General features: G+C 38.2%; 1 protein-coding gene across 1 annotated transcript in view; it reads right to left on the bottom strand.

Annotated features, from left to right (window-relative positions):
- LOC117394683 (ras-related protein Rab-2A) overlaps nucleotides 1-15,482 on the bottom strand; it is a 37,205-nt gene extending 21,723 nt beyond the window's left edge. Inside the window, exons 1-3 of the mRNA XM_033993117.3 lie at nucleotides 15,241-15,482; nucleotides 4,298-4,369; nucleotides 268-335 (exon numbers count right to left, since the gene is read on the bottom strand). Coding sequence (XP_033849008.1) covers nucleotides 268-335; nucleotides 4,298-4,369; nucleotides 15,241-15,286 — 186 coding nt within the window. The 5' untranslated portion in view covers nucleotides 15,287-15,482. The remainder of the gene's footprint in view (nucleotides 1-267; nucleotides 336-4,297; nucleotides 4,370-15,240) is intronic.
- Between the last annotated feature and the right edge of the window lie 234 nt (nucleotides 15,483-15,716).

Genomic DNA, 15,716 nt, shown 5'->3' with positions numbered 1-15,716 from the left:
TCTACAACTGTTTTACAAGTCATAATTACATGTAGGTACAGCACAAATAAATACTACATTTTATGGAAAAAAACAGATGACAGAACGGTCATTGATATACACATAGCTTATCAATAAACCTTGGAATATATCAACTATGTTTCAACAATCCCTGACAACCTAAACCCTACTGTTTTATGTAGTATTGGGGCTAGTATTGTCAGTATATAGCAAGGGTAAAACAAAAACAGCTTCTTTAAATTCAACAAATAGTTAAACTATACTTACAGTATCCCAAATTTGAAGTTTGATCTGTTTTCCATCAATAGTGATCATCCGTGCACCAAATTCAACACCTATTGAATAAAATGTTGGTCAAAATTTGCATAGAATTACATTTTATATCTGAAAAAAAAAAAAAACACACCACAATTGTATCATTTTCTTAAAATTACATATCAAACTACTTACATATAGCAAGTTAAGAGGTCTGTATATGGGCACCCGCAGAAAACATTACAATGGTAAACATAGTTGCACTATGGTGTAGAATTATTCACCCAACATATTCACTGTATGCTCTTTGTACATAATTTTCTGTGTCAGTCTTCACACGCTGGTTAAAGATTACCTGTAGCCTCCAACATGTCATTTCTCTTAGTTCAGCTGGTACAATTCAGTGTAACCCTTAATTAAGGCTGCCACATTTAAATGTTTACTACTAATAAACGTTGATAAACTTTATTAAAGATTTGTTTAATAAAATGTTACACCCGTTTGCTCATTTTCTACATTCTGTATGCAGCAAATCACGTAAATGAAATTATGCTAAGCCCCCCTCCCCATTTATTTATTTATTTATTTTTATAAATGTAGTCGTTGCCAATTTTTTATTTATTTATTTATTTTTTATTATTTTCTCCCCAATTTGGAATGGCCAATTATTTTTAGGTTCAGCTCACCGCTACCACCCCTGCGCTGACTCGGGAGGGTGAAGACGAACACACGGGAGCAAAGCAAAAGACACGAATACAGCACGACTACATAAAAAAAAAAAGAAAAAAAAACAACAACCTGTAGCTAGTCATGAAAATATACTGTCTGCTTTCGCTCCTTTTTTGGAGATGAAATAAAATAAATAAAACAAAATAAATAGTCTGGATACACCACACACAAAAAAAAATGATCATGTATAAAGGGTTTCACAGCCTCGCAAACAATGACAATCTTATGCACAAATGTGAGAATCCATTGCACGTCCGTGAGTCTCTCAAAATTGTGAAAAACCGTGAGTTTCATAGGTAAACCTTGAGACTTGCTGAATGCAAACATACCCCCGTATGCAACAGCACAGTCACATCACACTTTTCATGGAGTAAAGTTATGCAGTAAACCTGTAATATATAGTAACGGCAAACTGTTGTATACTTTTGTGCTTTGTTGCTTTGTCTGAGATGTGTTCTTGAGATCATACTGAGAAAAAATAAATTAAAAATCGGTGCACAGAAATATATACTTTTTGTAACTTTACAACTGTCAGATCATGTGCAAGACATTGTTGAACAATATGCTTTAGTAAATTACATTTGACGTTACTGTAATGCGCCAATACAAGTTAAACCATTTGGGAACTGCTATTTTTTATTAAAATAATTTGTAAACTATTTTGTAGCCTATTTGATAAGTGTTTCACACATGGTGCATTTAAATCAACGTGGGTTCTATTTCGCAGAGAGATTCAGGTCACCCCCATCACGGTAATTTTTTCCTCATCGCTCTCAGATCAGGTGACACAGGTTGAAACGTCATTAAAGAAAATAGTGGGTTATGGCAAAGATGCAGCTCTCCTTTCTTGTAAAGGTAAAGTAAACGGTTCTGTATTTTGACGTTTGTTGTGGGGGGAGGGGGCTAATGGTAAATTGTGCAAGTTTCAAACTGAAATCTTATTCAGGGATATATTTCCATTCGGTAATAAAAATACTATTAACTAAAAGGCTCAAAACTATAGATTGTGCGTGTCCCTTGTTAGTAGCTGCCAGTCTGGTTTTCATTCAACAGTTTCCTTCAGATTTCGTAACAGTTTTTGTAGATTCTGTATTCGGCCGAATCTTTCGAGATAGATTCGGTATTTCGGCCAAATCCCCAAAACTTGGATTCGGTGCATCTCTAATTTTTATACATGTATCTCTAAGCAGAATACATAATAAAAAATACATTAAAAAAAATGAAAAGTTTGTATGGTTTCTGAAGTACTTTATAACGTTCCCTAGAGTGTTCTGAAAAAAGGGCACCTTTTCCAAGATGCTACTGTAAAAAATAGATTTTTTAGTGAATTTTTATAGGAAGAGAGTCAACTACAGCCAAAAAAACGCCTGGTCCTGGGGGAGCATCCCACTGAAAAATACTTGGTCCTGAAAGGGTTAATCTGGCCCTCTGAATCATTGCTCTAGTGGATGTGAGAAATACCACATTCATTTCTTGCTAATGTACTTCTTACATCCACTAGCGCAGCGTTTCTCAACCCTGGTCCCGAGGGCCCACTCCGTCTGCTGGTTTTCATTCCAACCGAGCTCTTAGTTACTTAACTAGACCCTTAATTGAACTGACAATTTGCTTAATTTGACCTTTCTAACTGTTTTCAGTTCCTAAAACAGTTGTAGATTTCAAGTTAGCTATAACATTTTATAAGTAACTCTGCAACTGTTCAACAGCTGAAAGTAATTCAATGTCTAATTAGGCAAATTATCAGTTCAATCAAGGATCTAGTTAAGTAATTGAGAGCTCAGTTAGAATGAAAACCAGCAGACACCGTGGGCCCCCAAGCCCAGGGTTGAGAAACACTACGCTAGAGGCCAGGCTAATGGTTACTAGTGCACCAGCTAAGATTTCCGTTACATGAGAGAAGATGTTAAAACTTCATGCTGATCTGAACTCGGCTCTCGCCAAGATAAGCACTAACTAAGATGTAGCTTTACAGTAAACTAATGTGATCCATCTGCATCTCCGTCCATTTGCGTTCCATCTGATGATGTAGATATCCTTCTGCCTGGTGTTGACGGCTGAAGTGTAATGCTGGCTCCAGGGATCAGCTTATTTTGCCTCCCCAGCACATCAGCACACACAACGACTGCGATGCTGGTTCCAGCACATCAGCATGACAACCATCTGGATTGAGCTAAGTAAGGTACATCTCTGGGGTCTTCAAGTGGGCACCTTCCGTCCGTGGGTGTTCTGTCGACTAGCCCACGACACCTCAAGAGGGCTCGACAGTGATTCTGGCATCCCAGCATCACCCCCCTCCATCCCCCCACTCAACTCAGCACAGCTTACTTACCTCTACATCAGCATTGCTTTCTTTCTATTGTGCTTGAGATCCCCAGCCAGAATCTTTCCGTCTCAACCACAGCCAGTTGCTGCTCCTCTCTGCTGCTTCAGATAAGTTCTTCACTGTGTGACGCAACTCTTGGCCACTGAACCCGACATCTCTGAGAAATCGGGTTGTAGAATGTGCTACAAATCCTCAACAACCCACCTCCACTGGGTAATCCCGGAATCTCCACCTTCACTGTTCCACTTCAGCATCTAGTTGAGCACACCGAAGTTTCTTCCTCTCATACGCCTCATCTACAGCATCCTCCTATGGCACTGTTAAGTCTACCAGATGAACAAGGCGTGCTGATCCAGACCACAAGACAATGTCTGGTCGAAGGTTAGTGGTGGCAATCTCAGGTGTAAAAAATAAGCCGTTGACCAGCATCTGCCAGCATTTTCCAGTCTCTAGCAGCTTCCAGTTGTCCTGGGCGAGGCTTGGTTTTAACACCTTTTCTTGGTGGTTGCTCTCCTGGACGAAGCAATATTGTCTTTTGTGTGTAATGCTTTGATGGAACTGGTGGCAACTTACTGGTTATGTTACGCTTGTCTTCCAATGCCAAGGCCAAACATCGCAGCACCTGGTCATGGCGCCAAGTAAACCGTCCTTGGCTAAGACCCACCTTACATCCTGTCAAAATGTGCCTTAATGTTCCAGGTGATGAACACAAAGGACATGGGTGATCCTCACCCACCCAGAGGTTTAGGTTCTGTGGTCTACTTAAGAAAGAACACAGGTTTGAGCGCCTGACTGACACAGAATTATATAAAAAATGGACTACTGTGATCTGAGTGATCCATCACTGTCAAGTGTTTGGAAAAAGCCCTACAATGAGCCCAGAAGCATATCTGTAACTCAATTCGAACATTAGACAGAAGTTGTTTTTATTTATTTATTGGAAATCATGTGCAAATAAAAGCATGAAAAGAAGAAACTAAAATCTCTTACCGATAGTAAGGTCATGGACTGGTTGAAACCTCTTATCTGTGAACTGTAATAATAAGCATGACTTCCCCACTCCTGAAAAACAAAAATAGAATTAGATTAATATTGGCAAGATATTTCATGTTAAAAATAATAAATAACATTTCCTGCCCCCTCTAGCACAATTTGCAGGCAGTGACAGGTACACCAAGTCGAATGTGTCAACTAAGAGATGAGAAGTACAAATAAATGAACAAGAATGGGAGTCTTTGTGAACAGAAAGTTACTGGATCCCCGATAACATACTCTTATGGGCATGTCATTTCAGATGGTTGATAAGGATGACAAAAAATCAGTATCATTCACATATCCATAAGGTAAAAACATGTGGCAGTGAAAAGGTTAATTTCTTCTGAACACCAACGAAATTATATTGAGAGAATCAGACTATAGCCTGTAAAGATTACACAGGCAGCAGTGTGGAGTAGTGGTAAGGGCTCTGGACTCTTGATCGGAGGGTCGTGGGTTCAATCCCAGGTGAGGGACACTGCTGCTGTACCCTTAAGCAAGGTACTTTACCTAGATTGCTCCAGTAAAAACCCAACTGTATAAATGGGTAATTGTATGTAAAAATAGTGTAAAAAATAATGTAATTGTATGTAAAAATAATGTGATATCTTGTAACAATTGTAAGTTGCCCTGGATAAGGGCGTCTGCTAAGAAATAAATAATAATAATAATAATAATTATTATTATTATTAAAAAGTAGTGCTCTGTGTCATTAGTATAGCCTAAGGTTGAAACACTGTGGCAGTGAACGGGTTCATTTTCATTGGCCAATACCAGCATTGAAACTATTAAAAGCAATGAATGTAGACCAAACATTAAGAGTAATATTCAGAAGCAACTTCAAAAGTCACATGACATCAATATGGCAGCCATATTACTTTCGGTGACAGTTCAAAGTCATAGTCATTAACACAATTAGCATGCATGCTTTATTTAACCCTGCAAATATTAAGTCGATTTACTCAAATGGTTTCCAATACTGTGGCGGCGGCAGCAGCTATGCAAAAAGCTTTTTCTTTTTTTTCTTGGAAGGCACCCATGATCAAACAAGGTAGTACATATACATATACATATATATATATACATATATATATATATATATATATATATACACATATATATATATATATGTCAGAAGCCAATATCTCAAAACATTAGCTCTTGATCATCTGAAAAATAAAAGGTCACATTACCCCAATATAGTGCCCATCTTAGGTCAAAGTGAAGGGTGCTGTTAGATTTTGCTCAAGGAGTTACCATAAATATGAAACTGACAGTTTATATGGTTACACCAGGATTTACACAAACCGATCAATTTGCAATTCAGTCCTTTACCTCAAGATGTCTGTGTAGCAAATTCAATCAACTATCAAGAAATTAACACCTTAACTACTACCAAACCAAAAAAATGTAATCTAATAAATGGACAATATACCATTGATGTGCAGCTCAAGCTACTAAATTCATTATCTCTAATCTAATACCTTGACATTTTTAATGCAAGTACCATTCTCTTTTCTTTAAAATGGAAGGCCATAATCATACTTTAAAAGATAACAATCTAAATTATTTGAAGATTAGCACTTTTCTAACCACACAAACCACGCATTAGGTAAGTGTGGACTACTATAAAGTACAGTAATTAGAACAGATACAATGCCCAGCACTGTAAATCTGCGTCTACATTTGCAATCGTCTCTGTGGATGACGTGAAGCACTCATACTGCGCAGATGTACACAAATCAAACTTTAATGAGTGAAGGAATAGATCCATTAATTTAGTCTATCTGTGTTCAATTACATTACAAACAAACGGTAGTGTAATTGACAAGTTGAAAAAGCATTCAATCAGGGTGGTTCAAATCAGGTCACCAGGTCAGTAAACGCGATCTTCAATTTTAATATGGCCAGTAGATTTTACCATCAAGTAGCCACACCGGTGACTAAGCATTTACAGGCTATACAACAGAACTTCGGTTCTGTAATAAAGGCTTTCTGCTTCACTGTCAGAATCTGCACCGCCCTGTTGATCTTGCAGAGCCAATCCTTTCGTGCAACCAGCCCCCTTTTCTTGTTTCTATAGTAACGTGCACCAGCCAGTCAAGTTAGGGTAGAACAGCGGAAATTATCATTCCAAATTCATTCCGCGTTGTCTGCAGTTCAGAAGAGACGGCTATTGCCAACTTAAGAAACTAACAAAACTTGAAAAGCCAGTAGATTCCCCTCACCCCAACAAGGGACGAAGGAAGTGTTGAGGTGTCTGTGCTGCCTTACGGCACAGACAGGGGGGGTTTAAAATAACTACACAGCTTTTAAAAAAATTCTCTGTGATTCAGGAGTGCTGCAGCGCTACAGGCCATTGAGTTTCCCTGACTTGCTCGGTTGATCAACTTGGACAGCATGGAAAAAAAAAAAAAACACACACCTCAAAATATCTTACCCTAAATAAAATGTCAAAGAAACTGAAGCAACAGTCAAATCTATTTGCATTTGGATTTGGAAAATCTACATATGGCCAACTTCATGAAAAAGAGAATGTAACCGAAAATGAGGATGAGGATTTTCTTATATTGTTGTCTTCCCTGGCATTTGATTACTATAGTTCTATTTCCTGGTATTTTATGTGTATAGTCCCCTGGCATTTTATGTATATACTTCACTCACATTTTATGCACACAGAAAATAGTTCCCTGGCATTTAATGTAAAAAATTACCTGGTATTTAATGTATATAGTTCCCTACCATTTTATGCACAGAATATAGTTATACACAGAATAGAGTTAGTTCTCTGGCACATCGACTGTATAGTTCCCATCCCAAAATTTTAAAGATAATAAAAAAAAACACCCATTACATGAAAACAAAGCATGCAGAAGCAATGTGTGTGCAACATGTACATGTCTCCTCATATTGTCCCTGTTTGAAAATGTTGGCCACCAGCATGCAAAGTGATTTGTCCCACCCTGCCTACAATACAAGTGGATCAGGTTTGACTGTAGAGAGACACCGTTGTTCATGGAGCTGCACAAATTTCCATATTTGGGAAATACAGCCAGTGCATTCTGCCAATTCTACAAATTAAAATATTGCTGCCAATTTTATTTTGAGTAAACAGCCCATTGAATACAGCTGTAAACCATGTTTCCAAATGTGACGATAACTCAAGTGTACTGCATGTTACAGGTGCATATTAACTGTAAAATAGAATAGGTGACGTGCTACTGAAATCCAATTTGTGTATGTCAAAACTTCAATTGGAAAGTTGTGTCTTATCGAGTGATGGTGGCGAAAGATTTGGGTCACTGCAAATGTTGCCATTCCAGAAACACTACATGTATGTAAAGTCAGTACCTCACTGGTACAGATAATCAGAGTTGTGAGATTTGACAGTCCAGCCCTTTTAGAATGTTGCAAACATGTCAGCAAAGCTAGAGTACACTAAAAACCACTTTTCCATAGTACAGTCTTGTGGGAGGAATAAAATTATTTTCAGGCAAGGCTCTCGGGGACACGGGTATCCTTTATGCACGCATGATGTGTCGGGACTCTCAGGTTTGCAGTTGTCTGCATCCCCGGAACGCATCTGTCTGTCTGACATGGGCAGCCACACCGCAGATTATTATTGTTATTACTTTATTTAAATCATGCAGGTAACACAGCTACATTGTGTGAAGGGCAAGCTTCAGAATGTTGGGGAGGTCAAACATTGGGTTGTACAGTAGTTCCCTCTGTGGAGAACTGGAAAACATGGACACATGTACGTCTTGGAACGGAGCAGACTGAAGGACTGAACACTATACTGAGTTGTGACCCTTTTTTTTTTTTTTTTACTAAAATCCATTTTAGGCATTTGTGGATTCTATTGCTATGCCTTTTAGAAAGAAAATATTTTCCTATTGTTAAATTGTCAAAACTTTAATATATGAAATACTACGAATAATTGTGTACCATAACATTAAGACTGTATGGTTTTCAGCCTTAAGCAGTAACATTGTTAAATCATCACGGCTTTGCTATTGTATTCACATTTTTTATAAATACACAACTGTAGCAGTGTGCTCAGCAAGTTTACATCAGAGTAATGTATTATTAAATAAACTTATGGATTACTTGTTTAATAATTCTGATTGTGTTTAATATATATGTGGTCCAGTGGTTAAAGAAGGGGCTTGTAACCAGGAGGTCCCCGGTTCAAATCCCACCTCAGCCACTGACTCATTGTGTGACCCTGAGCAAGTCACTTAACCTCCTTGTGCTCTGTCTTTCAGGTGAGACGTAATTGTAAGTGACTCTGCAGCTGATGCATAGTTCACACACCTTAGTCTCTGTAAGTCGCCTTGGATAAAGGCGTCTGCTAAATAAACAAATAATAATAATAATCTCCCTTTTCTCTCCAAAAATCTCAAATGGGCTGTAGCCAGTCAGCTGATGAAACACAGATAACAATCTGCTTGAATCTCTACAGTCTGGCTTCCGGCTGCATCACAGTAGTGAAACTGCTCTGCTCCGGATTGTGAATGATCTCCTGTCGATGCTGGTGCTCCCTCTGTGCTTGACCTCCTTGACCTAACAGCTGCTTTTGACACCATAGATCATGCCATTCTTTTTGACCGCCTTCAGAAGTATGCTGGAATCTCTGGAATCTGTCTCTCCTGGATGTCCGCTTACCTATCCGGATGCATGCAGTCTGTTTTCTATGCTGGATGCAGTGGTGTTGCAAACCTAGTCATTTGTGGTGTCCCCCAAGGATTTGTTCTTGGGCCCCTTCTCCAATATCTACATGCTTCCCTTGGGTTACCTCATCCGCCAACACAGCCTCATTTTTCATTCCTATGCTGACGACACCCAGCTCTATATAAAACTCGACCCTGGAAGCCCCTCTGCCATGGTCCGGCTCTCGGCTTGCATTCAAGACATCGAGGCCCGGATGTCTGCCAATTTTCTTAAACTGAACACTAGCAAATCTGAACTCCTTCTAGTAGGATCTAAAACTCAACTTATAAATCTCAACATATCTGCCCTTAACCTCGGAAACTGTCTGCTGCTGCCTTCCCCCACAGTACGAAGCCTAGGTGTACTTCTAGACAACCTCAACCTCTCCTTTGATGCCCACATCTCCTCCGTGGTCAAATCTTCCTTCTACTATCTTCGAAACATCTCCAAAGTCCGTCCCTACATTTCTCTCCAGGATTCGGAGATACTTTGTCATGCATTTGTCTCCTCTCGACTCGACTACTGCAACTCTCTATATGGTGGTCTCCCGGCACGCACCATAAACCGACTGCAGCTAGTTCAGAATGCCACTGCCAGGATTCTTACCAGATATAAAAAAGTGATCACATCATCCCCCGTCTTGCCCAGCTGCACTGGCTACCTGTAAAGTTCAGGATTACTTTCAAAACTCTCCTGCTCACCTACAATGCCCTTCATCACACAGGTCCAGAGTACCTCTTCAACCTGCTGACCCACTATGTCCCTACCCGCAAGCTGAGGTCCTCCGACTCTGGCCTGCTTGTTATCCCCAGGCAAAAGTACACCACACTTCATGGCTCCGACTCTTTGGAACTCTCTCCCAGCTTTGGAGCGTGATGCTCCCACTGTCGCTCGCTTTAAATCAACTCTCAAGACACACCTGTTCTCTCTTGCTTTCCATGCTCTTTAAGCCTGATATCTGCTATTTGCTGCTACTAGTTCATGTATTATGCACTTTTCACTGTATTTAATGTATTATGTATTGTTTTTTACTGTATAGCACGTATTATGCATTTCTCTGGATTCTTATGGATTCTATTGTCTTTACTGCATCTTGTAAAGCGCTTTGTGATGGTGGTCCACATGAAAGGCGCTATATAAAATAAAGATTGAGATTGCTTGATGACTCATAACAGAACACTCATGATATTATGTAGCTGTATTAAGAGCATTAGATAAACAAGATTATGAACCTGAAAAATAAACTACACAGTGAGAAAGGGTAACTAACACATAATTAGTTTGATGACATTGATATAAAGCAACTTGAGCTTCTTTCATCAGTGGAGGCACATGTTTCGATTAAGGTTTATACTGAAGTAAACAATTCTTATTAAAAGTACTAGACATGCTTTTTGTAAAGGTCATGGGGGGGGGGGGGAATCAAACAATGTTACAAATAGGGGTGCACTGACAATTGGAGCAGAATCAGCATTATAGATTAATAATAAATACAGTACCATTATCAGTAATACAGTAGATATTTCTTTATGTAATGGTAACTGATTACGCAAGTTTAAATTACTTCTGTAGAATAACTGCAATGATCCGCAAAGCAGACTTTCAGTCCCATTCTGAACAGGCACGACTGTGGCCGGAGAAAAGCTTTTTTTTGTAAGAGAAACTAGCTGTACTAAGAAGGTTCTACATACTGCATTAGGTTCTTTTTTTATCATTTTGTTAAAAGTATACAAGCTGTGTGCTGAACCATATGCTTAGTAGATATTGGTCAGCACTTACTGAATTAATATTTATTTTAATAATACTTTTTTTCAGAGGCAGTTTAAATATAATACTTTATACCCACACATGTATAGAGGTCTATGGTTTTCAGGGAAGCTACTGTAGCTTTCATAGGCCTATATATAGTTCTGAGAATTTAAAATCTGTAGTACAACGATAGTCTCCTTAACAAATGCACTATGGCTAAGTATAAATTGTGCTTTACAGCATACACCTCACAAAAAAATATTGTTCAGCCCAATTAAAATCAGTGGCAGTGGCATACAAGGATGACTAACCATTGATAAATCTATCAGTATCATAAAAAAGGCATCTTGCTCTAGGACAAGTAAGCTGATATTTTGATAAACAAAATTGCTTACTGCTTTGACTTTAAAACAAAATTGTAGAATAAACATTTAAGATATCACCATACCTCTGGGTCTTCCTTATGAACGGTTTTCCACAGCAACAGCTGTTGCTAAGGTACAGTGGCACTGATATGTTGATGTGGGAAAGAAAGCCTTTAAATGTACAGACAAAACATGTTGAGAACTAATTAAATAATGGACAGAGGACTGGCTGAAATATACAACTGTTATTTTTATTTCTAAGCTAGGAGGCCATTGATCTCAAACAAATGTATTAATTATACAATTATTTCAACTATCAACAAATATAACCCATGGTCAGCTTCACTGTGTTCAATGTTTTCTTGCTGGAAAATATCTACAAATTGTATTTGAAGATGCAAAACCAAAATTAGACTTAGAAATGATCTGCCTGATAAAGGACCATGGTAATTTCCATAGATTTAGGGCTGCAAGAGTAAGAAAACACTGCAGTACAGTGACTGAGTGAAATAAGGGTGTTGTATGCCAAAAGAAAAATGTATTTAAAAATCCTCCAAAAAATCTAACAAATGGAAGTTTCTGATGGGTGAAAAGATGTTTCAGAAAAAACAGGATCTTGAAGTATTTTTCTGAAAATGTATGTAAAATAACAGGTCTAGTCATAAATGTTTAAACGGTGGAAGTATAAGATTCAAATAAATGCCGAGGCAGTTTTACTTGAAGTTATACACAAATAATCTTTTTACAGCTCTTCCTAAAGAGCTAATTGGCAGGCCTTTCCCCCCCCCCCCCCCCTCTGGCTGATGCCACTTAAACTTAATATAATTACCACCTTGAGAAAAGGGAGAGGCAAACTTTTGGGGGGGAAACTGTAAAAGCGGCAACAATCAGTGGCACTGTGCATCTGACATCACAATACCTGGAAAAATGAAAAATGAATGCGATCGCCCTGCTCTACCGGAGAAAAAAAAAAATGTAACTTCACTGTGGGTCCATGACATCCTCAAGAAAAGAAAAAGGTATGGCGAATATCATCAGCTGATACAGGAGCTCCGGTTTGATGAAGGCATATTTCATACCTACTTAATGTTGTAATATACAACTCTGGAAAATTTGAACTCAGAACCACAAGCTTTGCCTCCATTATTTTGCCTTGTCCTGTGTGAATGCCTCTTTAGAGTATTAAAATACACAGGTTGCCATAAAGCCAATGACCTATGATTACTATTGTGCCAAATTGTTTGCCAATAGGTAAAGAGAGCAGTATACTCAGAGATAGGACCCTGCCTTCTTTATAAGAATTAAAGTCTATAAAAATATATATAAATATATATTTAAAAAAAAAAAACTCAAACTGGGGTTTAAAGTGCAGAATATTAATAGTGAAACTGACATATTTCCAACTTGCATCACTTTTTCATGTACCAAGGTACAATATGTTAGCTTACAAGATGGCAATAAGACAAATCTGGATTTTCTTAATCAGGCTGAATATAACTGAATATCAAGTTTCAGGTAACAAAATGTGTTAATTTTCCACTAATACTGAGTGGCCTGAATGAGTGAAGAACATACTGTCATTACAGCCACTGCCTTGGCCCTATATATACCCGCACAGATTTCTCGAGTAAAAAAGTGCAGTTCTATGGTAAACCCAGCAGATACTTTGAAAATAAAAATTCATGGAATACAGTTGTCTCCGCGTATAGGAACACCTCCTAAGAGAACACTTCGCCTAAGAGAACACCATTCTAGTGAGACTGATTTTTCCCATTGTAAATGATCCACCTAAAAGGAACAGGAACTTCGCTTAAAAGAACACCTTTTGGCAGCGCTAGCGAGTCATTCACAACCGATACAGTTCTGTTTTGTAACCTGATAACTCATCATCATCAAATTTAAATTCAAATGGTTTACTCAATCTTTTCAAACGTAAGTTGTCATCTCGAGAGTGTCTTGAGGCCCACTGATTGGTTTATTAAATCTTTCCAGAACAGCAGTCATATCATTGCCTCGTTTTGTATTCTGATTTCCACGAGTGAACTTCGTTACAAAATGGTATGTAAACAAACGTCAAAAAGAGCCACTGTGTCTCTTGCTACAAAAAGCTGGAAATTGTTTGAGCTCCTGAAAAAAACCTGAATCAGACACAAGTCGCCGAGCAACTTGGTGTTTTCCGTTCTGTTAAATCATTTTGTGCAGGTCTTGAATATTGCTCCTGCACAGGTATTCATAATTAATCTAGAGCTGCTGCTGCATTTAACGTGTATAGGGGTGCTCTGTGTTAGTTTGACAGCTAGTTTATTAACGTTAGTTTGTCTGTTACTTTATTATAGTTTATTAACACACTTGCCTATTGCTTTTCTGTTACTTATTCTATTAATTTGACATACTGATGCACATTCATCATGACAAGTAATAAATACTAATGTATTTATTGATTGTGTCTGGTGGGCATCTCTGTCGTAAAAAACACTTTGCTTGCTTCCCGAGATGGAGACTACTGTATTATATATTTATTTCTGTACAGGAATGGAATTTGTATTTTTGTGGCTAAACTATACTGCTAGTCAAAAGAAAACTGCATTGACTGCGAAAATTTAACACATTCTTTACAACTATGGACATAGTAGGGTATTGGTATATACAACTTCTGCTTCCATAAATATGACGTTAAAAAGGCGCAGTATGGGTTTCGCTACCTTAAATCAGGTTAAGTGGTTCAGTTTCCCCATTTTTATGGGTTTCTTTTCCCCCCCCCATTTCTCATTGCACTACTAATAACATGTTTCCTACTGTACGTTACATTATCTTATATAGGGGTCCAGTTAGTAGACACTGCTGTGCTATTATGCTTTCCATAAAGCAGGACAGAACAGCATGTGCATTTCCATTTGAAAAGGGACTACACCTCTCTCCATATTGTGGACCAGCATGAAATAAATTATGGGTTGTACTACTGCATGGTATTGTACTTTTCAAAGTAAAGAAAATGTATTTGGGAAGCTGAGGTGAAAGGTTAATAAAGGAGAAATTAGATTGGAGTACATCTCAGGGTCTACAGCAATTGAACAAATTTAAAAACCATAAAGGACAAGTTTAACATTGAAAATATCTTACTGTACAGACTGTACTGTTGAGAAAACACAAATTACTTTAATTGAAAAGTTTTAAAAAATATATATAATAATAATAATAATAATAATAAATGAATTCTACAGGGGTGCCCTGACAGTTTTACAGCCCGATCAGTAAACAATTGTATCTTATCCCCTATTAACTCAAGTGTATTGTGTAACAGAGCAGCTGCTGTGTATATGACATTTTGTGCAGTTATACATACATAGTCAACTAAATGGGTGCATTAGGCACGTAATTAGTGAAACATTAAAACCAAAAAATTAATGAGATGTCATCTAATGATACCGTCTATACAGAATAGCTGACAGTCTCACAATGAGAGTTTTGTTAAAGGCCTTGACTAGTGGAATTGGACTAACACAGCTGTTCATGGATAATGCACACAAATTTCAGTATTCTTGTCTGTGAAACTGGCAGCTATGCTGGATATAATCATCACACAGGCCTACACAATATACAGCCCACATTGACAAACCAGGACTGACATGCATACTGAATGCATACTTGCAATTTTACAAAGGACAACCCCCTTTCGGCATTGTAAATATACTAATACGTAGTTGTTTTTCGTCATATAGAAAAAATAAACCCTAATACGTTTTTAAGGAGGCCTAATAACCAGGTTCATCTTCTCAGAAGCCATTTTCAAAAAGGGTATGCTGTACGATAAATAATCAGCACCACGTCGCAGTTATACACCCAAATCTACTATGATGACTTTTGACTAAACAACTCTGTCAAACATCTTTGAAATCCCAACATAGCGTGCATCCTTTGTAACTAATTTCTGAAAAACAAACAAACCCTCCCCTCCCACCACAGCCCAGAGCGAGCGCCTCTGCCTTTACCACGTCATTGACTCCAACACTGCGGAAATACGAGAGATACGTACCATTGAATCTATAACACCGAAATACAGTGACTGCTTACCCGTATCACCAATAATGATGTATTTGAAGAGATACGCATACGCCATGGCTGGAGATATGCTGTAGCTAACTGTGTTAGACTCTGTAGTATCTCTATTTATGTCTTATTAAGCTTTTAAAATGTCTGTATTCTTCGTAGCTCTCCGGTTTGCTGGTCTCTTTCTCCCCACGACGAAGGAACAATAAACACCTCTGCTCTCCGGCTGTACGTCACACGCTCCACCTCCGCCACGCACGCACAACACGCTGCTGTGCCCGGAAGTGCTGAAATCCAATTTCACACACAACCCAAGATCAACGTTCTGCTTGAAGCTGACAAGCTTTTAAAAGATAACAAACTCTCAGTAATATTTGTTATACAGTGGAAACTTATGTTTCTCACACAACGTAAGTCACTGAGGTTTGGCAGTTTTATTTGTAACGGAGTCACTTCTTTGTATACACTTCCCAAAACAAATTAAACCTTGCCTATACAGC

The sequence above is a fragment of the Acipenser ruthenus genome, chromosome 3 (assembly GCF_902713425.1).
Source record: "Acipenser ruthenus chromosome 3, fAciRut3.2 maternal haplotype, whole genome shotgun sequence".
Taxonomy (NCBI): Eukaryota; Metazoa; Chordata; class Actinopteri; order Acipenseriformes; family Acipenseridae; genus Acipenser; species Acipenser ruthenus.
Note: the sequence above shows the minus strand (reverse complement) of the source record. Positions and strands in the feature narration are given on the sequence as shown.